At 44.3% G+C, this 24,036-nt stretch overlaps 3 protein-coding genes across 4 annotated transcripts; 2 read left to right on the forward strand and 1 right to left on the reverse strand.

Moving 5' to 3' along the window:
* The first annotated feature begins 9,949 nt into the window (after positions 1-9,949).
* psma6b (proteasome 20S subunit alpha 6b) lies at positions 9,950-12,799 on the forward strand. Its single transcript, XM_029002667.1, has 7 exons — positions 9,950-10,144; positions 10,765-10,859; positions 10,950-11,031; positions 11,121-11,276; positions 11,632-11,810; positions 11,920-12,014; positions 12,497-12,799. Exons 1-7 carry the CDS (start codon positions 10,069-10,071, stop codon positions 12,552-12,554), a joined length of 741 nt encoding a protein of 246 aa, XP_028858500.1. The 5' UTR covers positions 9,950-10,068; the 3' UTR covers positions 12,555-12,799.
* Positions 12,800-14,877: 2,078 nt separating this feature from the next.
* Positions 14,878-16,761, reverse strand: nfkbiaa (nuclear factor of kappa light polypeptide gene enhancer in B-cells inhibitor, alpha a). The gene is made up of 6 exons (XM_029002773.1): positions 16,492-16,761; positions 16,015-16,120; positions 15,694-15,904; positions 15,511-15,599; positions 15,171-15,425; positions 14,878-15,088 (listed from the first exon to the last, which is right to left on the reverse strand). Exons 1-6 carry the CDS (start codon positions 16,710-16,712, stop codon positions 15,044-15,046), a joined length of 927 nt encoding a protein of 308 aa, XP_028858606.1. The 5' UTR covers positions 16,713-16,761; the 3' UTR covers positions 14,878-15,043.
* Positions 16,762-19,554: 2,793 nt separating this feature from the next.
* Positions 19,555-23,178, forward strand: brms1lb (BRMS1 like transcriptional repressor b). Of its 2 annotated transcripts, none has more exons than XM_028952966.1 (10): positions 19,555-19,824; positions 20,049-20,139; positions 20,222-20,349; positions 20,438-20,517; positions 21,029-21,092; positions 21,170-21,259; positions 21,392-21,456; positions 21,536-21,575; positions 21,933-22,059; positions 22,146-23,178. In XM_028952966.1, exons 1-10 carry the CDS (start codon positions 19,689-19,691, stop codon positions 22,261-22,263), a joined length of 939 nt encoding a protein of 312 aa, XP_028808799.1. In that variant the 5' UTR covers positions 19,555-19,688; the 3' UTR covers positions 22,264-23,178. The 2 variants fall into 2 exon arrangements, with proteins under 2 accessions (XP_028808799.1, XP_028808798.1); XM_028952965.1 differs by having other exon boundaries at positions 20,996-21,092; positions 22,146-23,175.
* The last annotated feature ends 858 nt before the right edge of the window (positions 23,179-24,036 follow it).

Raw genomic sequence — 24,036 nt, forward strand, 5'->3', positions numbered from 1 at the left:
ACAGTGTCTTTACATTTTCTTGAAGCCCTCCTGGTGATTCAGCTATCACGTTTTACATTTAGATTCATGTCATTTAGGAGACGGCCTTATCCAGAGCGATTTACAGTCAGGAGTTACAGGGACTCTGGTTAAATGTCATTTACTTACGTTTTACTTACATACTTTTCTGACCTCTGATCACGTGTTCAGTGTTTCAGACTTTGATTCAATTTACATTTACATTTACGCCATTTATCAGACGCCCTTATCCAGAGCGATTTACAATCAGTGGTGACAGGGACAGTCCTCTTGCTACCAGCCACCCACCCATGTCCACAATGTGGAAACCGCTTCGCTTTTGCATCGTGATGTTTCGAGGTTTTAATCGTTTTGACTGTTTGACGAAGATCCGTACAGGGAGCTAAATTAAACATCCACCCAGGCTGGGTGTGGCATGCGATTACGCTGCTGGGCGCGGGGACTACAGCGGCGGTCGTCATGGCGATTTATCAGGACGACAGACAGCGGGAACACAATGTTCCCTCTCTACGCCCTCTCTGAGCTCACAGGCCTGCTTCTGTGTTTCCCAGTCCCCCCGAAGAAGAGAGGGACAAAAAAAGTCCCCCTTTCACCGCTCAGCATTCCCAGTGATGAGGATCTCCGTTGCTGGAACAATTTCCCCATTTAATCCGTGGGCTCCACGCGTTCACCGGCTGGCCCACGCATTATCCTGCGGAGGTCATAAAAAGTTATTTTTAATTCCCGAAGGGGAAATGCAGCGCCGAAAACAACGCCAACATCCAGGGAGGAAGCAGGAAAACCCCGGCTAAACCAGCAGACAATGGGCATTTTTACCTAAAGCGGCACAAATATAGGATACGCGTCTTCGGTAGCCGATCTGGGAAATGCTTGGAATTTTTACCGAGCGGACGAAAGAATGCATTGACGTGAAAACGTGTGAGATTCTATTGATGTATTGCTGTAAAGGGCGGGCGTAAAGTTCCCTCGCACAGTAGTCGGCATTATGTAATGACCTCGTGTCTGCACAGTGCTTCAAGCAGAATGATTAACCAGGCATGGACTCGTACTTTGACCGCGGAAAAAGGAAAATCCCCAGAAGCAAACGTGACCCTCCACAGCCCGGCCATGAAATGTATAAACGCATCACACACACACACACACACACACACACAGACACATGAGCCCGGTTTGGAATATTACACAGACGAGGCTGCAGCTCGTGGCTCGTGGGGGAAAGTTCTGGGGTTTTCAGAAAAGCGGAACTGCGAGCCGGGGCCCAGGAAGTGGGAGAGGCGGCGAAATCGAACCAGGTGGCGCCGCACGAGGTGCGTTTCAGGTGGAACGTGAAGGGCGGACAGGAAGAGGCGGCCTCTCTTTGGAGGCCCTGGTGGACCGTTCCTCTGTCCTCAGTGGAGGGCAGTGGTGGCCTAGCGGTTAAGGAAGCGGACCCGTAATCAGAAGGATCTGCCAAGGTGCCACTGAGGTGCCACTGAGCAAAGCTCCGTCCCCACACACTGCTCCCCGGGCGCCTGTCATGGCCGCCCACTGCTCACCAAGGGTGATGGGTCAAATGCAGAGGACAAATTTCACTGTGTGCACCGTGTGCTGTGCTACTGTGTATCACATGTGACAATCACTTTAATTTAATTTTACTTTCCGCAGTGACCCTACAAATCAGCACCTTTGCGACAGCTGGGATGAAAAAGGATCGTCTTCCTCTGAAACTCATTGTGTCTGTCAGGGTCGGTAAGAGTCACAGAGGGAAATTCCACAGACGAAACAAGGCCGGATCTTCTAAAAAAAAAAAAAACGTAAAAAAGAAAAGGTCTGGCACCTGTTTGGAGTCGCTGTTCGCCTGTTAAACGCTACAATTACACTGATTGACCCATTATCCACTATTAAGTTGAACAAAGTCGCGGTTGCCTCACTTGTTTTTTGCCGAGGGTGAGGTGTTGTCAGCGTCTTTCTGAAAAGGACCGAACAGAAGCGTTAGTGCGTAATTATTTGTGCCAAAGGGAACTCGATCTCTTGAGGAGGTTCTCAAAAACAACGGTTAAAATGGGAGGAGCCCGATTATCGATCGCACTCATTCCGGAGGATTTTCCTCGCCGAGTAGACTGGTCGTTCTTCATTACGTAAGTCCCGAAGGCGTCCTTGATCGCACGCTAGCTAGAGCGCCCCCTCCTTTGCCATCGGAGGCTTTGCTGTGGGGTGGAGGGGGACATTTGTCCACACTAATCTCAGTCCCGCAGAGAGGTAGATGGATGAAACTGGGGTCCACCTCAGCAACAGAGGAAAACTAGTACTGTTTGGGTACTGACAAAAAGACTGAAACGATATTCATTTTGATCGTTTCCACTTTATCCAAAACCAAGTATGTGTTTTAATCTCTTGCCACAATAAAAAATGTATGGGTCACACTTCATAACACATGTCATTTTTGTTCAGACATGACAATCCTCTCGATGACTGGTAGTAGCCGTGTCGGTATCACACTCGCTTATGAACCAGAAGACCCAGGTTCAAATCCCACTTACTACCATTGTGCCCCGAGCAAGACACTTAACCCTGAGTGTCTCCAGGGGGGGGGGACTGTCCCTGTAACTACTGGTTGTAAGTCGCTCTGGGTAAGGACGTCTGGTAAATGCTGTAAATGTAAATGATAAACATGTAACTAAGGTCAAAAGATTCATATAAGTTCATTTTCTGCAGACTGTACTGTTTGTATAAAATGCCACAAATGGGTCATATTTTGCGGTCATGTGACGTGGACGAGTGCGTCCTCGTCAGGAGGCCATCCCTCTGCCTTAGTTCCCGGTTCTTTCCCCAGTCCCGACCCTGAGCAAAGCAAACGTGTGCCGCTCTAGACGTGTATTTATTTTTGGGCTTCGACGTTCCAAAATGTGGGGAGTGAGAAAGAGGAAAAGTTTCCCAGCGTGAGTTCATCTTTACGTGAGTCACCGTGAGGGGAACTCTGGATAAATTGTTCACTCCTCAGACTAGACCACATAAAAAGAAAGGAGGGAGTCATTTTATTGGGGGGACAGTGCAGAGTCCAGTGAAGGAATCGTACGTCAGCTGACTATATATTTTTTTCCCATTGATCCGCATGTGAATGGATTAAATCCAATTTGGATTCATTTGTGTTCAGAGTGTTCAAACAGACACAAACAGAGTGTTTAAGTAATGAGAATTTTATTTTTATATATTGTGTAGCCTGTTGTACTTATATAGGCTGGCATGGACTGTTTCTTGCACCTTTCTGCATTTTTCCACACTAAACAGAAGTGTTCCTGTTACACCCCAACTTTACTGGAAAGACCCTGGTACCTTCCTTTCGTATTTTTGTGTAGTTTGTGTGTGAGTGTTATGTGAATGGCATGTGTCTGTTTGACTATGTGTTTGTATGTTGTCTGTATACATTCCTATATTTCCTTTGAGATAAATAATGTATCTCCATCAATCTATTGCTATCCAGCTAATTAACTAATAACTAATGATACTAGTATTGCAAGTTAAGCACCTTGTGTGTGTGTGTGTGTGTGTGTGTGTGTGTATATATATATATACACACATTTACATTTACAGTTCACTAGGACCCCCAACTATGAATACATCTATTTTATTCACTCTGTTGTAGATTCTGTACACAAGTTCGACAACAAGAAAATTACAATTTAATCTAAATATTCACTAAAGAGGAAGGTCTTGAGCTGTCGTTTGAAGGTGCTCAGTGACTGAGCTGTTCTGACCTCGAGGGGAAGTTCATTCCACCACCGAGGGGCCAAGACAGAGAAGAGTCTAGATGAGCGTCTTCCTTTTACCTTCAGAGATGGAGGGACCAGGCGAGCAGTACTGGAGGCTCGGAGTATACGAGGTGCAGTGCGAGGTGTAATAAGGGCTGTGAGGTAGGATGGTGCTACTCCATGTTTGGCTTTGTAGGCCAGCATCAGTATTTTGAACCTGATGCGTGCAGCTACTGGGAGCCAGTGGAGGGAACGTAGCAGAGGGGCGGTGTGGGAGAATTTGGGAAGGTTGAAGATCAGTCGTGCTGCTGCATTTTGTATGAGTTGTAGAGGTCGGATGGTACATAGTGGTAGACCAGATTGAAGGGAGTTACATTAACATTTACATTTACAGCATTTATCAGACGCCCTTATCCAGAGCGACTTACAATTAGTAGTTACAGGGGACAGTCCCCCCTGGAGCAACTTAGGGTTAAGTGTCTTGCTTAGGGACACAATGGTAGTAAGTGGGATTTGAACCTGGGTCTTCGGGTTCATAGACGAGTGTGTTACCCACTAGGCTACTACCAATCCAGTCTTGAGATTACTAAGGACTGAACCAGTAGTTGGGAGGCCTGTGTTGACAGATAAGGACGGATACGTCTGATATTGTAGAGAAGGAATCTACATGAGCGGGAAAGTTGAGAAGGAGAGTTGGTTGTCTATTGTTACTCCAAGGTTGCGAGCTGTTGTAGGAGAGAGCTGTGAGTTGTCCAGGTAAATAGCAAGATCCTGATGTGGTGAAGAATCTGCTGGAATGAATATTAGTTCAGTTTTGGTGGGATTGAGTTGGAGGTGATGGGCTGCCATCCAAGACGAGATGTTGGTTAGACATGCAGAGATTTTGGAAGCAGCATGTAGATCAGAGGGAGGAAAGGAGAAGAGGAGTTGTGTGTCGTCAGCATAGCAGTGGTAGGATAATCCATGTGAGGAAATGACCTCACCAAGTGATCTTGTGTATATATGTGTGATATGGAAAAGATTTGGGTGAGGTGTAACAGGCAACCACAGGCTTTCAACACGAAAGCAGATTTGTATAAAAAATCCCCCACTGCCATCATCGGGATCGTGGCAAATGGCTTTTATACAAAAGAAACAGACGAAATAAGCACCCACATCATGGCAGGTTCAGCAAACAGGGAGATATCTCACAGTCCCACTACCGGTCCTCTTCAGAGTGACAATTTTTACACGTGCGATTTGACATGCAGCCACCACTTGGCTTCTTCTGGCCAAATGCCGTCTTCCCTCTTGCCAGGTATACTAGCAAAAATGTATTCAGCAAAAAGGAAGACACCTCTGGATGGGTTTTTCCTGACAAAGGTCTCTCACATCCTGCTTGTTATGCATCTTCTGTTGTCCTATTGTGAATGTCTACAGTTGTGTTTTTTACTCTGCACATGGATCTTATACATATACAGTACAGGCCAAACGACACACCTACTCATTTAATGTTTTTTTTATATTTTCATGACTATTTACGTTGGTAGATTCTCACTGAAGGCATCAAAACTATGAATGAACACATGTGGAGTTATGTACATAACAAAAAGTGGAGACCTGACCTCCACAGTACCGGACCTGAACCCAATCCAGATGGTTTGGGGTGAGCTGGACCAACAAGTGCTGAACACCTCTGGGAACTCCTTCAAGACTGTTGGAGAAGCATTTCAGGTGACGACCTCTTGAAGCTCATCGAGAGAATGCCAAGAGTGTGCAAAGCAGTAATCAGAGCAAAGAAACTAGAATATAAAACATGTTTTCACTTATTTCACCTTTTTTGTTGAGTCCATAACTCCACATGTGTTCATTCATAGTTTTGATGCCTTCAGTGAGAATCTACCAACGTAAATGGTCATGAAAATAAAGAAAACACATTGAATGAGAAGGCGTGTCCAAACTTCTGGCCCGTACCATACATTGTTATCTACTACGTCCCTGTTGCGTTTGATAAATTGTATATATTGTTGGCACTCCTAATGTTAATAATGTCACACTCTAACCTGAATTTCTGCATTCTGATTCATAACGACCCATAATGCAGGTCTAGATATTTTCGTGTTATAATATTTTTTCCACCACAATCAGAACTAAAGGCCCACGACCTTCAGCCTGGGCAAGACGAGCAGCTTTCTATGTGTACGTGTGTATGAAGGTGTTAACTTCCTCACAGCCCCATTGTATGGTTTCCTTTTTTTTAAGGCCATCTCCCACACACTGCACCCTGCAGAGAGGGTGTTTCACCTAACTGAACTGACTGCACGTGGGCTGGGGAAGAAAGAAAAAAAAAAAAAACGCCCACCAACATTTCGTTCTAAAGCCGGGGGGGGGGGGGGGGGGGGGGGGGGGGGGGGGGGGGGGGGGGCAGTAAGCGCTCGGCGGTGAGGGGAATTCAATACCTCGTGGTATCGTGGTATGTGTGAAGGATGGCAGAGTTCATTTCTTTTTTTGTCACAGGTTACGTACATGTTACTCTCGAGCTCACACCTGGCTGAAAGAAAAGAGTTCTTAGAAGCCTGGAAAATGCGGCGGTTCTTCGAAAAATTCCCAGAGAGCACTTTGTACTTACGTTCAGATGTGATTTAGGTTCTTGGCTTACACTAAATTTGCTTCTTTAAAATGCACTGGACAGAAAAGCGATGCAAGACTATGAATTAATGTGTAAATAAAGCGAAATGCTTCATGTTTGAGGCCCTTGACACCATTTCACACGCTTGGCTTCTCTCAAACTACCTCCTTCATCGTCTCATGAAGCTGCTTATGATGGTGACAGTGTGCAGAGGGGAACTGATTCGGACTGAGGGACTGAGAGGCCACATGCCACCACACCTCACCCCTCACACCCCACGGCCGTCCGAATGGCCACTGTTGTTTACTGCAATCTGTCACTGTCACACTGGTTCTCAGTTCACTGCCATTACCGCCATCTATTACTGTTAAGCTGGCTATTGCACAACGCACTTTAACAGAATACATATCCACTGCCCGTGATGTCTGTGTCTCATGTTCTCATTGCTTGCGTGTGTATATATATATATATATGTGTGTGTGTGTGTGTGTGTGTGTGTGAGAGCACTCAAAACAGGCTGGTTCAGGATGTTGTACTACTATAACTGTACATGTGATAAATAAAAAATCTTGAATCTTGATTAAACATACCTTGGCAAGGGTTTGTGAACCAGAAGACCACAGAGTCCCAGGTAAAAACCCCACTTACAACCATTGTGTCCCTGAGCAGGACACTTAACGCTGAGTGTCTCCAAGGGGGGACGGTCCCTGTGACGACTGACTGTAAGTTGCTCTGGATAAGGGCGTCTGGTAAATGCTGTAAACGTAAACTTAAATGTTATCCTTTGTTAAAGAAAATTTGGTTTCCTGTATTGGTCTCCATAGCCTCCAAAGTGTAGGCGTGTTAAATGTTTAGACTTTTCGTTCATTGCTGACAGCCAATCATATTTGATCTCTGGTATTCTGTGTACTCGTTTGGGTTTGCACCTTAAATCTTGGCACAAACTCTGCTCTCTCTTCATTTCTGCCATTCGCAAAGTGACGGTGGGAGACAGAATTTCCCTCATGGGCCAGAGTGACACTGGACCATGGTCGAGGCTGGAAAGCCTCAGTAAATCTCTGACATTTTTCACGCTGTGGTGCCCCCTCCTCCGCACTTGTCACAGGAGGACGGGGGGGGTCTCTTTGAACACTTGGGGGTGAGAGACATAAATACACATACAGAGAGTAAGACAGATAACAGAACCTAATGAGGGGGCGGCTGAGAGGAAAACAGCCCTCGCGGGCTGAACTTCATGCTGCCGGCAGTCAAAATGAATAATATCGAATAAAAGGGCGGCGAGCGATCATCCTCACAACTGCCAAATGTTCATTTTTTTCCACGTGGACCTTTTCTGCTGGGAGGGGAGGCGTCTGTGAAATATGTCGCTTTTAAAAGTCTAAATCCTAAGTCTTAAATCTAAATCCATGGCCAAATGTGACATGAACCTGGAATCATCCTTTGTTTCAGTTAAAACCGGGATTCTCTTAACAGGGTAAAAATAGTCTATGTTCACTATTATACGGTGCGCCTGAGAAATTAAAGCCCTCCGAGGTATTATTATGACTGTGACAGCTTTTACACAATTACAGCGAGATTCTTCAAGCTCACGAAGACACAGCTCTCCTAATTTGGTCTAATTGACAGTTTACAAAGAGTAACTCCAGATAATAATGTTGGCTGATGGTCTCCAGCCGGGCCTGAAATGTTAATTTTACAGTTTTAACAATTGCCGTGACTCACAACATCCGCCAATGATTTAATAATATTGAATTTTCATCTATACAGCTGGCAACGTGGCCTTTATGAGTCATGACTATAATTTTTTTTATTGTATATAACCCTACCAGCTGTGACCTCTGTGTTCTACATGCAAACTGCTGAGGCCTTAAGGAAAGCCTGCTGCTGTTCAGGGGAAACCGGTTATGAGTGTCCATCACAGAACGCAATGTACAGAGGATTATTTAATACAAGAATCACGTGCCAGGTTGAGCTGGGCACACCCTGAGAGTGAGCCTGTGGTTCCTGGCTAATGTTAAAGATGACAATAATTTTTCTGCTTTCTTACTGACAGAAGTGAAATTCAGTGAAATGACACACGTACGCAAATGTACACAATTATGCAGATTTACTTGCATTTAGAATGTATTTTGTTAGGGGGTATTCTCTAATTTTTATATTGATATGATAAAATGCTTCAAACTGTGTCTGTTTTCTGTTCTATCCAGTGTTTTAAGTGAAGCAAAGTCATCTACAAGCTCAGTCGACTGATATATGGGTGTGAGTGCACGTGATTATCTAAAGTATCCCTAAAAATACTACTTTTTTACAACTCAAGTGCAGTTTAGCAACAGAGCAACCACAATTGTTGTAAATATGACAACAAATTAACTGGAAAATGAATCCCCCCCGTTTTTAATATCTCCTGCCACTTTTTTTTTAACATTGTTTATTGGAATTAGAGCATGAGCACTAACAATATTCTCAATCCCCAATTGTTTTTTTAAGAAATTAATTAATAAACCAAAACAAAAAACAAAACCAGACAAAAGGAAAAGAAAACTATATACATACATACATACAGTACAGGCCAAACGTTTGGACACACCTACTCATTCAATGTGTTTTCTTTACTTTCATGACCATTTAGTAGACCATTAGTAGATTCTCACTGAAGGCATCAAAACTATGAATGAACACATGTGAGTTATGTACTTAACAAAAAAGGTGAAATAGCTGAAAACATGTTTTATATTCTAGTTTCTTTGCCCTGGTTACTGCTTTGCACACTCTTGGCATTCTCTCGATGAGCTTCAAGAGGTCGTCACCTGAAATGGTTCTCCAACAGTCTTGAAGGAGTTCCCAGAGGTGTTTAGCACTTGTTGGCCCCTTTGTCTTCACTCTGCGGTTCAGCTCACCTCAAACCATCTCGATTGGGTTCAGGTCCCCACAATCAACCTGTACAAAAACCACCACTGCAGAGCTCCACCCAGACATGAACTGTATCACCCAAGAACAAAAGGGAAGTTAACCAGATTGAGAAAAGGACCCCAAAACATTTTAAATGTCTTAAGGGAACCCCTAAGTTAAAGTCTTATCCTTTCTAGTTTAACGAAATAAAGAATATCTCGTATCCAGTGAATTTGGCTGGGAGGTTTACAGGATTTGTCTTAATTAATCTTCTCTCCAGTAAGGTAGTAAAAGGCCAGCGCGTCCCTTTGATGGGGAGACAGCAAAGGAGGTGAGGAGAAAACCACAAACGATGCCCCAAACGGGTTGGGCTCTACTCTTTTCCACACAAATTCTGACAACATGTCAAACACCTCAGTCCAGTACTGGTGTAAAGAAAGGCAAAGTCAGAACATATTGTTGGCAGGGGTCTGCTGACATCGGTCACACAGTGGACAGATTTGTGACGACCGCACCTTCATGTAAGATCTTAAACCGGGCTTATGTTTATTGCTGGTTTCTAAGAAAAAAGAACAAGAACAAGAAGTAACAAGAACACTTAATTAGAAAAATAATTAACGTAAGATAATTGACTTGAATTTTACCAAGTGAAGGAGCCCATCACTGTGTCCATGGCAACAGCCGCCGATTCCACTTGACCCGGCGGCAGAATCGGCTGCACTTCCGGGTGGTGCCGCTGCGCGTTGTGGCCCCGCTTGTGTCTCTGGAGCGTGTTTCTTTCTTTCTTCTTTTTTAAAACCACAGCTCTCCGCCTGAGAAGTAGAAATGTCGCGGGGCTCCAGCGCGGGGTTCGATCGGCACATCACCATCTTTTCGCCGGAGGGGAGGCTCTACCAAGTCGGTGGGTGAAGAGCTTCATTGTCTGCCGGCTATCTGCCTTGTCATGGCAGCGCCCGGTTAGCCAGTGAGGCTGGCCGCCTGCCTGGCGTAGCGTCTGGGTCTATTTACGCCTTTAATTGTATAAATGTATTTTGTTTTGGGGGGTTATCTCGTTTGACCGACGTCACGGTATTTTTACTAAACGGTGTAGCAGCAGCAAATTATGCTAACTAGCTAGCAGGCTAATAAGACGAGTAACTTATTTACACTTGCAGCATTAAACCAGACGCCCTTATCCAGAGCGACTTTCAATCAGTAGTTACAGGGACAGTCCCCCCCCAGAGACACTCAGGGTTAAGTGTCTTGCTCAGGGACACAATGGTAGTAAGTGGGGTTTGAACCTGGGTCTTCTGGTTCACAGGCGAGTGTGTTACCCACTAGGCTACTACCACCCCCATCTTAATGTTCCTTTCTTCATAATTCAGCGAAGTTCATTGCAGAACGATGTATTTTTTTTTATTATTATTATTACATAACATCACCAGTCGTTAGCAGTGGTTAATTAACATTGTATGTATGGTGTAATTATTGCATTTGATGCCAAATGCCATAAATGTAAATTTGTTTTCTTTTTCCTTTCAGAATATGCATTCAAGGCCATAAACCAGGGTGGGCTTACATCTGTAGCTGTTCGAGGTAAAGACTGTGCAGTGGTGGTTACGCAGAAAAAAGTCCCAGTAAGTAAAGTCCTCCGATAGTTCACCATTCACGCATAAGTGTATTATTAACTCCTTTTCTTTCTTTTTTTTTAATAAACCTTCGTACAGGACAAGCTTTTGGATGCATCAACTGTCACTCATCTCTTCAGAATAACAGACAATATTGGCTGCGTTATGTCTGGCATGACAGGTTTGCACAAAAAAAAAATGCGAATAAAATGCGGATGTCCTGTCATCAGCAGGACACTGAAGCCCAAATGTATCTGCTTGTACTTTCAGCTGACAGCAGGTCTCAGGTTCAGAGGGCCAGGTATGAGGCCGCCAACTGGAAGTATAAGTATGGCTATGATATCCCGGTGGACATGCTGTGCAAGAGGATCGCTGACATCTCTCAGGTTTACACGCAGAATGCAGAAATGCGGCCACTCGGCTGCTGTAAGTACCGCAAGCATCTGCTGCTCCTGTCCTTCCTACAACGTTGTATGAATGAACTGTGTCCATTCAATGGATGGGAATTCTCATCTCGACATATACAATCCTAGGATTGTTAATATATGGTGCAAGAAGAATAAAAACTTGAAATGTTAAAAAGTATGTTATACAATAGAGAAAAATGTACTATATTAGTGTTAAAGCTGCCTTTGTTTTCAATTCTATTGCAACACAAGGACACTCTGATTTTAGTGTGATTTAGTGTAGACGGGACGCTTTTTTTCTTTTCAAACTAGTGCAAACAAAGCTAAACAAACGGTCGTTTGCGTAATGCCTTTGTAACTCTTTTGCACCTCAGGCATGATCGTGATTGGTGTAGATGAAGAGCTTGGCCCCCAGGTGTATAAATGTGACCCGGCAGGCTACTACTGTGGCTTCAAGGCCACCGCCGCTGGTGTCAAGCAGACTGAGGCCACCAGCTTTTTGGAGAAGAAAGTGAAAAAGAAACTAGATTGGACCTTTGAACAAACTGTAGAGGTGAGCTCCCCATAAAGCCCGTTAGGGATCATGGAGCCGGGGCTCATTGTCATTTCCAGCGACAGTAATCATATCTAAATTTATTTTTCCTCCTGTCTTCTCAAACCAGACGGCCATCACTTGTCTGTCCACCGTGCTGTCTATTGATTTCAAGCCCTCCGAGTTAGAAGTGGGAGTTGTAACCACCGAGGGACCCAAGTTCAGGTCAGTGGGTATACAGAAAACCACACACAGCGCTGTGCAATCTTTCGGTCGCCAGGCAGACACTGCCCCAGTGAATAAAAGCCATTATGTAGCGTCATTATGGTTTTATGACGTAAAGAGGCCATTTCAAGTTAACGTGACTGAGAACTGCAGTTGATTCAAATTGATCTCTGATCCTTGTGTTTTGATGTCATTGATGTGCCAGTTTTTGTCCACTAAGAACACATGTCTGCAAAGGACCTGTGACTCTTTTACTTGGGTTTTATTGATAGGTGATACTGCAGTAAGTAAATTCCAATGGAATTTTTGACTGTGAGATTCCTGCATTTACAGTATCTGAAGGAAGTCCAAACTATTACTGGTGTTACCTCAACAATGTATGTGCACCATAAAGCATTGTTTGAAATGAAGGGGTTAATAGTGGCAAAGGTGAGGAGAAATGGTTTCAAATATTCACATATATTTTTTAATATTCTCCCCAGGATTCTTTCCGAGTCGGAGGTTGACACCCACCTCATGTCCCTGGCAGAGAGAGACTGAGCTTCAGGACCGATCACCTGAAAGACGTAGCACCCGGTTAAAGAGTGATCGAAGTCTTCGTTGATGTATATTCACCCTGTTCCATTAAAGACATTTTTGAGGAAAAAAAGAATCTCAAGGTTTCCTGGGTTAATTATGGGTCACCATGTGTAAAGTTATGCATCACAATAATTAAAAGAACAACATTGTACAAAAAGAAGGCATAACACTAATAAAACTAACCATTTAAAAAGTATTTGAAATCACATTTAATGAGTGAATCTATGTTAAAATATTTCAGCATTTAGGCAGGAGGCATGTCATGACCACATAAAAATGGAATATTATTTGCTGAACTGGTCTATTATTAAAAATAATTACATTGAAAATATGAATGGTTAAACATTGTTTGAAATGCAGACTTTTTTTTGTACACAGGGAGAATTTAAATATTATAAATATTATATTGGACTTTATATTGATTTATTTTTGGCCTATTGTGCATGGGGTCATTGTCACAGATTTGCATTAATATGGATCCTGTTCATGTGACTTTTCAGCCCTTTTCCCGCAATGTTCTGTGCATTAACAGGAAGACGGGTCTCTTATGTCATCATGATTTGCATTTCTGGCACGTCTAATTCCCTCAGCTAACTGTACTTCCCCATAAAGAGGCTATTTCACATTCTTTTCTTTTCATGATCAAAACGCCAGATAATCTCTTTTATATTAATTAGCCGTCATTTAGTAATCAAAGGGAGCGGTTTTGAGTGAATAAGAATGTCAGGCTGGGTTCATGATGAACTGGGTCCATATTTCAGTCACCATTGGAGTACCTTGAATCTGCATTTTTGTGGACACTACATCCGAATTTCATGATTCTGGAAGGAACCTGTGGTAATTCACACCTGATGAGGTTAGACATTATAAGCAGATGGTACAGTGGGGACTATAAATAGCTAACATTGAAGCACCATATTTTACCAATATTATACCAATCGTTGTCCTGCAGGCCCCATTCAAAAACTCGCTTTTGACTCAAGTCTTTTCATGTTTTTTATTACATAACTCTTTTACTATGTTGTCTTAAATGCTTTATTCGATCTCTTGTTTCATTTAAATTGCTGCATGTTCTCTTCTTCTTTTTTCACTCAACATTTTGTCCATGTTGTTCCTTGTAATTTACATTTTTTATTTTAATGTGCATCACTTAGGTCAGCTTCATAAATAAATATGGTATTATGTGGTAGTAGCCTTGTGGGTAACGCACTCGCCTATGAAACAGAAGACCCAGGTTCTAACCCCACTTACTACCATTGTGTCCCTGAGCAAGACACTTAACCCTAAGTGTCTCCAGGGGGGGACTGTCCCTGTAACTACTGACTGTAAGTCGCTCTGGATAAATGCTGTAAATGTGTGGTAAGGAACATTTGAGAACATGTTTCCCTTCACCATGTCATACTTTGTGTGTGTGTGTGTGTGTGTCTGCAACTGAATCTTTTTCGCTTGATTTTCTTGAGGCCCAGGGGACTGCAGGTGAACACACCTGATACTTTTCTGCCGCGAGTGTTTTCTTTTTCTGGGGGGAAGTCCCCCGCCGCCCGTCATCCGGCGTCCTCCGAGCTCCTTTCCCCGCCTCCTGTTTTGTAGTGTGTGAATGAGACGTCCATACGTAGCAGACAGGGACATTTTAAGTGCGCCGTGCATGCAGATGTGAGCTAGGTCCTGCTCTGCGGGTTTTTTTGTGAATCACATGACATGCATTTTGGAACTGGTGTTCACACGCCCACCCACCGCCACGTGCCTTGGGAATTTTATAGCAGACCAAGGAATTCCAGTTTTGGGAATTTACAGAACATTCTTCTCAGATGCAAAGCGAGGTACAGAGGCAGACAGGATGCAAGAGCCCCAGAATTTACAGTCGGTCTACGCTTCCTTTAAAGTTCCCAGCGTGCTCGTGAAGAACACAGCTCTGGAGTTCCCCCCCCTAAATTCCACTCTGATGTGAGGTTCCAAAAGCTTCCCTGGCTCCGGTTTCCAGTCAGAAGCAACATCCTTATTCTGAAGTCTGAAAGGAGGAGCGGTCATGGAAATTCTCAAGTGTCTCTTAACCCCGACGGGGAACTTTGTGCTGATGAGTCAACTGCGGCCCCACATCCACGTGCGGATGCATCTTACGCTCAGCACGATAGAGAAATTACGATTACTCACGTCTGCCAATAAGGACATGAGTAATATAGAAATCATAAAAATGTAATACTGGATTCCTCTAAGGACCCGGGAAGTGAACAATCACAAATTACCCACAAGTGTTGGTATATAAAAAGCAGATGACAAAGTCAGAAATGATTTATATTATTTAATTTAACAATATTTTAAACAGGAGAAGTACACTTTACAATAGTGTTGCATTCAATTATATATATACAAAAAGGTACAAAAATAGTGCTCTCTATTTCACATCCATGTACAATATATACACTGATCTATGTACAGACTTTATATTGATCCTAATGGCTGGGTGACAACCGTCCCCCGAAATGAATGTCATCATACTGTGGAGAAGGGAGAAAAAAGCAGGGACGTTAGCACATTAACTAAATCTCATTCATTCAAATGAATAAATAAAATACGTACTTCATCATCGGATGGAAGGTCTTCGTCGCTCTCCTCAGACTCGCTCTCGGGCAGCAGTCTCAGGTCCCGCGCCGTCTTCTCGTAAAGCTGCTGCTGGATCTCGCTGTTCTGGCGGCCGAAGGTCAGGTGGTAGGGCGCGAAGCCGCCGTACGTCAGGCTGTTGACGTCGGCGCCCAGGCTGATGAGGCGGTGCACCAGGGAGAGGTTCTGCAGGTCCACAGCCAGGTGAAGAGCGGTCCTGCCACTGCACTGTTCCTGAAAGGTTGGGGGCACGCTGCAACGTTAGTCTCCAGAGAAACACTTTTCACCTTTTTAAGATGTTAACAGACGCGGAACTTACTTTAGAGTTGATGTCGGCTCCCAGCTGCACCAGGTCTTCTACCATGGACAGGTAACCATTGATGGAGGCCAAGTGGAGACAGTTGTGTCCTGTACAGCAGATCGTGACAGTGGTCGGTAAGCGGAAAGGTCGCGGTGGCGAGGACGGTCGGCGGTTAGACCAGGACAAGGGACGCCAACTCACCGTGATAATTTGGGAAGCTGAGGACGGAGCGCAGGTGCTGGGCCGAGGGGACTTGCGTGAGGACCGCGAACGACGCCATGGAGCCTCGCTTGCAGGCGACGTGCAGGGCCGTGTTCCCGTTGCGGTCCACCAGGCGCGTGTCGCAGCCGGCCTTCACCAGCCTCTCCACCAGCTCCGGCTGTTCCGTTATCACCGCCAGATGAAGCGCAGTCTGTAGGGACCGAGTTAAGGAGGGTCAGTTTGGGCCCAGACCAACTCACTGTGTGCGTCACTCACATTATATTAAAATATACTAATTATAGTCTTAAATCTGAAAAATACCTGTCTTTGGTAGTTCTGGATGTTCAGGAACAGGTCGCCTTGGGATTGCTGGATCATCTTGATGGCGTGTTCTTTGGCTTCATGAATGATTGCAAGGTGAAGAAACCTGTGAGGGGAAATTTTTTTTTCTTTAAATAACTCAAAAAAAGGAAGTGGAGAAAAAAAAAAAAACACACACAAGAAAGGGCTGAAGCGTTTCGCAAGAGTGGACTTTTGAAGGGTTATTTCCACGTTAGGCGCATTATCAGTTCCTGGCTGGGCGCCAGGGACTTTCCTGAACTCTGATTGGCTCTCTGGCGCCCCCATGTCCCCGTCGCCGCGCCAAAAAGGCGACAGGGTCGGTCGACAGGCTCTCGGGTCACCTTAACGATAAACATCGCGCATTTTGCAGGGCACTCTGCGTGCAGACACCATCGCAGAGCATGCACCGTGCATAAAATAATCACTTCCTCTATAGAATCGGCGAAGGGAACCTACGTGTCTCCGTCCTCCGTGACCTGCTGCTTCCACGGCTCCAGGCCGTGCACGTCCGTCCTGGCGTCGTCCACGGCCAGGCTCTCCATCTCCTCCGCCAGCAGCGCGTACTCGCCCGACTTGAGCGAGTCCAGGCCGCTGTCCAGGCGCTCGTCGGCGCAGGGCAGCGTCTTCCTGTGCTTGGCGTCCATGGCGGCGTCCGGGCAGTAATCCACTCGACTCATATCCACTCGCTGGAGCGCGGCAGGCGGAATGCGGACCTGGGCGAGAGCGCCGCGGAGCGCCTATAAAGGTCCGTCGCGGGGGGCGGGGATTCGGCGCGGTGGGCGGGGCCTCGGCGCGGGGGATTTCCACGTACGAGCGGACGCAGGGGAACTCATAGAACGGGCTTTTGTGGGAAAATTCCCCCTCCACGGACGCCGTGTACTCAGAACGAGAACCTGTAGTTTCCTATTACACACACACACACACACACACACACACACACACAGAGGCAATGAATGGAGAACAAAAAAGAATGACCGAGATCTGGGTGTAAACACTGCGGCCCAAACTGGCCCAGTTGGCACGCACGCCGCCGTGTATTCTGCTGGAAGTGTGCAAGCCGGACTGCATTCCCGCCACATTGTTCATTTTAGACCATCTTGTCCCAGTATAATTAGCAGCAGGAATGTGACTGCGGGGATAGAAGTGTACAAGCTTTGAATGGCTTGTCAATGTCCATTGAGACATTACAGTATTAACATGAATCAGGCTTTTTTTTTCTGCAGAAATGGATGCTTGACTTTCACGAGTTGTGTAACCATGTAGTACTGCCCATAGTGCACATAACAGTGCATTTCGGGTGTCTTAAAAAAATATAAATATTCCTGGGAATAAAGGACGCCTGTTGGGGACCCATGAGCAAGGTACGGCAGATGAACATTCCATCGGTACATAATAAGTTTGGATGATTCAAGATTATTCATTTAGAAAATTCCTGAATGGAAGAACCCTCTGTGGACACATTCGGGGACTTTCTGTGCTGAAAAACACCAGCTGCTGTGTCAAAGGATTATTTCCCTGGACCAATGAAACTGATTCTTCCAGAACTTCTGCAAACCATGTGATTTTCCTATTGGCGGTGTGCACATAAAGGGGAAAAAGTACAGAAAATAACACCAAGGTACTAATGTTCCGTTGGATTGTTTATGTGATGACCATGACTAATAATAAAAAAAACAACCTGTGTAAATGACATGCTCTAGAAGACAATGAATCAAACACCAGAAACCAGCCCTGCCACACCTGGGCTTTTTCCTTGTGTTTCACATGCACACAAAAAAAGAAAAAGAAACTCCCCAGTGGACGTCTTTTATTTGCACAACTGCAGTTGCAACCAAAATAGCAACTGTAACCAAGGCGACTGCACTATTGTGCAGAGGCCTGCAGGCTGGGTGCGTGTGCACACTATGTTGTGATGTAACAGCCTTCACTATGTATAGCACAGACAGCCCGTGTGACACATCATACTCCATAAAGCATAAAAAAACAGTATAAGCACATTATTAAATAACATTTAATAACATTAAAGCAAATTATGAAATGTATTTATTTTTTCAACTTCCCATGCTTTTTGCATCTCTTCTAGAATACTGAATCCTAATATATGAATCCTTTTTTATTTTCTGTAGAGATCTTCACACACATGTGGTTTGTCTCCATGCAAAGCCTGAGGTGTGAACTTCCAGTAAAAAGAAGCACATTCATCTGTCATAGTCGCTCACCGAATCCATGAATCACGAGCCGAAACAGGACTGTGCTTCATGTACTACGTGTTCAACATTTTACTTGTGCTGATTGGTGCATGATGTGATGTTTTGGTGATTAATAAAACAATGCTGTTTGCGATTGACCTACAACCCCAATCACAAATTTGCTCATGACAGGGTTTCATAAAGGCACAGTGGTAAGCATGTGAGTGTGTCAGAGTCCACGGTGGAAGTGAAGTAGTGACATGGCAGAAATGTGCCTCCTCTCACCATCAGTTATCATTTGGCGTCCTCATCTGTGACTGTTAGTCCAAAGAACAAACAAGAGATGACCCATCGGTGTAGGATCATTTGAAGAAAATGCCCATTGGAGGAAACTTTGCATTGCAACACAATAAGATTATATGCATGTTTGTTATTGTCTTTTTTCAGCCTGAAGTGACTTGGAAAACAGCAGACAGATCTCAAAACTATTACCATGCTTACTCAGTCAGATACATACACTTTTTGATGATCTAATCTCACCTTTTCTGCTAAATGTAGGCGTTGAAGAAAACCCCATTTCCCCCTCCCAGGTTCTTTAGGACATCAGCCCGAAAGCCATAGAGTGCATATTAAAACCTCAAATTTTCAAAATTCAAATTTTATTTGTCACATACAGAGTCATACACGGTATGATATGCAGTGAAATGCTTTTTGCGACTGCTACAGACCACAGTATTGCAAATGTTGCAAGTATACAATGAAGACCAATATGCAAATATCGCAAACATAACCAAATATTACACTTTTACGTCTTTAACATAAAATATGTGTAACAGGTAGGGTGAAGGTGTGCAAATGAGTAAAAGACAATGTATTAGATAAAAAAAGTAAAAAGAGCAGAGGTTGTGCAAAGAGAAAAAAGTGCAAAGATGTGATTTTGTGCAAAGAGTCCAGAGTGATTGAAAGTGTGGACCAGGTTTAGCTTAAATCATCTCTCTCTCTCTCAGTTTCACCCATACACACACACACACACACACACACACTATAGCGACAGAATAAACAGAGCCCCCCTGTGGCCTACTAAAATAGAAGTTAAAATCGGTGTACAATGAACAGCTGCATGTTCACATTAACACATTTTTATTTCTAATTGAATTGTGTTATAAATAAAACAACCCATCAATTGTAGATTGTCATTAATTAAATTAAAAAGGGAGGCCCGAATAAACGGCCCTCCGACTACATATCCCACAACACAACGCGGCTCTCCTGGAGGATTTTGATTGGCTCGTGTTTTGAGCCCGTTCTCAACACATGATTGGTCGCCAACGTTACCGTGCTTACAACGTGTAGCATGGTCCGCCCCGTTGCTGTGGATCTGTTTTTAGCAGAGCATTTTCGGTAGCATTGTAGATAAATATTTCGTTTTCGGGGGCAAATTTCGCTGCCGTTGTCGACACCGCCATGCCGGTCCACTCGCGGGAGAAGAAAGAAACCAACCACGACGACATGGAGGTCGATTATCCGGAACACGAAGCTAGCAGTTCCGACGAAGAGGACACGGTCAGCTCCACGGTCTCTGAAGATGGAGACACTTCTGGTGAGGTCCAGTAACGTTGGCGAACGACCATGTCTTTTTTTTGTCTTATGTCTTATTCATTTCAAAATGTATTTAAACAAACTAGCGAAAGCATCGTTGTCTAGTATTGGTTATCTTACACACAAACATGTCTACAATTAACAGTCGCACAGCGGTACAGTTTTTAATCCATATGTGCTTGGTCCTCAACAAAAATACTAACCAGGTTTCATTCCCATAATCAGAGATGGACGACGAAGACTGTGAAAGGAGGCGCATGGAGTGCCTGGATGAGATGACAAACCTGGAGAGGCAGTTCACGGACCTCAAAGATCAGTGAGTGCTCGCCTTGATCTTTGAGGTTTTCTTAAGGTTTGTCTTAGGGTTTTCATTCCTTGCATCCCCACCAATCTGTTAGGCTGTACAAGGAACGACTCAACCAAGTAGACCTCAAGCTCCAGGAGGTGATGGCAGGCAGTGCCCCGGAATACTTGGAGCCGCTGGCTAACCTTCAGGAGAACATGCAAATAAGAACCAAAGTTGCAGGTGGGCTCACCGAGTTCCGTTACACAGGCAGATTTACGAGGTTGTGGTGAAACTTTGTCCCTCAAGTTGTATTGTATTTTGTTGGTAGGAATCTACAGAGAGTTGTGTCTCGAATCGGTAAGAAATAAGTACGACTGCGAGATGCAAGCTGCCAGCCAGCACTGGGAGGTGAGGCTTACAACAGGTCACAATGTGCCATCATTGCATTTTTTTAACCGTAAATCCTGTGGTATCCAATTACAATTTGGAGCCCATATTCATCAGATTATATATTTTTTGTTTTTATTTTATTTTATTTTATACACTCACATTCCACTGCTGCCATCCAGTTAATATTAATATTTAAAGTTAACTTTAATATTTAATATTTAAACTTTAATATTTAAAGTTAATATTATAATTTAAATATCATATTTTAATATTAAACAGTTTTGTACCTCACTCTTTAATTGAAATTTTAAATTTTGTATCATATTCTACACACAGTATGTAAGATACCTCTCTAGCTCAGGGACTGCACCTAATTTCGCTCTACTTGTTACAACGACTATAAAGAGATTCGGTTTCTGAAGTTTAGGTGTTTAGGTGAATGTCTGCCCAGTCGTGTATTAAGGTATGTTTTGGCCCGCTGCTCGCCTCTTGTTAGAGTGAGAAGCTGCTTCTGTTCGACACCGTACAGAGCGAGCTGGAAGAGAAGATCCGGCGGCTGGAGGAGGACCGGCACAGTATCGACATTACCTCAGGTACGCTGCAGTCGAACCTGGATTCCAGCACTTTTAAAGGGCACCCGGCACAGCCTCATCGCTGCTGTCTCTTCCAGAACTGTGGAACGACGGCTTACAATCTCGAAAGAACAAAAAGAAAGACCCCTTCACCCCTGGGAAGAAGAAGAAACCTGTTGTTGTGTCAGATATCCTTTTTAAAAATGTGTTTTCTTGTGCCACTCTAAACTTTGAACAGTAGTCTGACTCTCTTTATTTGGGTCGGTATCCGGATATACCACTAGCCTGTATTAGATATTTCCCTTCCTTAACCAGCACACGTCCCTATATAGTTTACATGTTGCAAGACCTGGATATACTTGAAGACTGGACGGCAATAAGAAAGGTAGCGTCCGTTGGCCTTTTTTTTTTTTTTTTTTTGTATGGAAGCATTTGCAAACACAGTTGCCTCTGTTATCTTCCAGGCGGTGGCGTCTATGGGACCACACAGGGTGAAAGTAGATGGTACGAATTCTAAATTTACCTTCCTTTTTTTTTTTTTTTTTTCTTCAAAAAAAAATTACAAAATAAAAGTTGTTCGTGACTTCCAAGCTGAAAGATTTTTTCCGTTTTGGCATAGCTAAGCATATGATTGAAAATTTATGTTATAAAAATCAGATTCTTGCACATATTAACAGTTTTTGACCTCAGTTAATGGGGTTTCTGCAGACGTACTACATGGTTTTGCTATAGTCTGAACAGAAAGGGGGCCGAGTTCTTTTTCTGTTGGCCTGCTTCTTGCTTAGTACCTTTAAAGTGGACTGTTCATGGATTACAAATGCCATAAAGGTTCAAAGCTGAAGCGCCTGCTTGGTTTTGCAGGGCCACAGAAACCAGAAAAGCACCATCATGTGGCTCGATCGGAAGACGGACGTCTGTTTTACGACGGCAAGTGGTATAGCCGAGGACAGGCCATAAGCATCAACAGAAAGGATGAGTACCCTACCAGGTAAGCCTGTGAGCGTGCCGAAAACCACGCAGCAGTGCATTTATATTAAAAAGCTCTCTCTCTCTCTCTCTCCCCCCTCCTCGCAGTGCCATAATCACCGCAGTCAACCACGATGAGGTGTGGTTCAAACGGCTGGATGGCAGCAAGTCAAAACTGTACATATCTCAGCTTCAGAAAGGCAAATACAGCATAAAGCAGTCCTAGTGGCAGCTTTTACGTCCGTCCCATCTGTTTTGGCACACAAGTTTACCATAAGTATATTACGTTTGGGTGTGTAGGTGGAGAAAAGTCGGATTCCTGTTGAAATTTTTGTACATATTGTATCTATATTAATATACGTGACAAGGCCATAATTTTGCACTCTATATATCTGAAGAGGAAGCAAAGCTGCTTGATGAAAGTTTTTTTTTTTTTTTTAAACGGTTGCCAAGGAAACAGTGAAAGAGACTGTGTGTGTGTGAATGTGTTTGCGAGACAGAGAGAATAAGATGATGTTCGGTTCCCGAAACGTCATCTCTGCTAAAGCCTTATTTAGAAGTGCAGCCAGAGCAGATGGAGCGCAGAGAAATGTGCCCCATCGTGAAATGACATGAAGCGGAGCGGCGGGGAGGAGCAACTGATCCAGACGGGTTCATGCTCGCTGTGTCCCAAATTAGAGCACATGTCTAGTTTTTTTTTTTATTATTATTATTATATATACATTTTTCTTTTTACTATGAGCTCCCAACACGGATGACGCCTTACGTTTACCAAAAGTGGTTTCTGTGCTGCCCGATGACACAAAACGCTCCACTTCCGAGTGGAACCCTGGATCCAGGAATTTTTAAGGAGTTTGACTTGCACAAGGAATCTGGAGTGTTCACAGCATTCTGTATGCTCATCCATTGCCTGAAAATGTCACAATAATAAAAAAAAAATGTAATAAAAATGGAACGCATGCTCACAGATCTCTTCAGGGGACTAGGCCTGGGTTCCGTACGTCAAGTGCTTTGTCTGGTCTCATTAAAGACGGCGACTGGCTTGATGGCAGGTCAGGACAGGGCGGCCCTCAGGGTAACCGCCAATAAACGGTGCTGGTTGGCGCGTTTTATCATTACACAACATGGTGTTCTGTGTCCTGAGATGCTTTTTTTTTTTTTTTTTGTTAGTTTTTGTTCTCCCTTCCTTAATAAACCGTGACACTACAAGTATTGATGGTTGGGGCTTTTCTTTTTTCTCCCCTCTTTCTCCTGCAACAAACCCAGGTGATGAACGCCCTCGGGAGCTGCTGAGGTCTGGCGGCCCTCGCCAGCGGTGCACTCGGTGGATTACGTCTGACGGGGGACCTGGCAATGCCTGCGCCCAACCACTGCGGGGCGCAAGAGGTCCACGTTTCGGACCTGAGAAGCGCATCCCGAGGCCAGTCCTGTATCTGGGGCAGGCTGGTGAGCATCTCGGCGTGCTGTGATCAGCCTCGACTGCTGCTCCTGTCCTCCGAGGCCCGGCTGCATGGGGTTCTCCCCGAGCTGGCTGTACGTACATACCTCGAAGCGCAAATTCCATCGTTTTCTATTGGTTGCGATGCAAGTGTCTTGAGACAAATTTTAGATCCTTGGAAGTTAAAACAGTAGCTGCAATTTCAGGAAATTGTAATGTGTTCAGGTGCAATGAGATGTGCGGCGAAGGGCTTCAAAGTGCAGGTTTTCGCCCAAACCCCGCGGGACCATCGCACATCTGCAGAATCCCCTGCTGGGAAAATGTGCTTTATTTTGTCATTTATTCGTTTTGCAATGACCTCAAGGCATATGACCTGTTTTGGAGAAGCTGGAATTTGAGGCATTCGGAATGCTGCGGCGCGGCTTTAAATGCACATTTTAAAACTGGCCTCAGTGCTTTGTTACGTGGAGTTCAACAAAATGTGATACCGCGTGCTTATGTTGTACGTACACGTGTACTTCGGCTTAGGTTTTGGGTGCCTGGTGTCACATTTTGATACAC

Source organism: Denticeps clupeoides, chromosome 14 (assembly GCF_900700375.1).
Source record: "Denticeps clupeoides chromosome 14, fDenClu1.1, whole genome shotgun sequence".
Classification (NCBI taxonomy): Eukaryota; Metazoa; Chordata; class Actinopteri; order Clupeiformes; family Denticipitidae; genus Denticeps; species Denticeps clupeoides.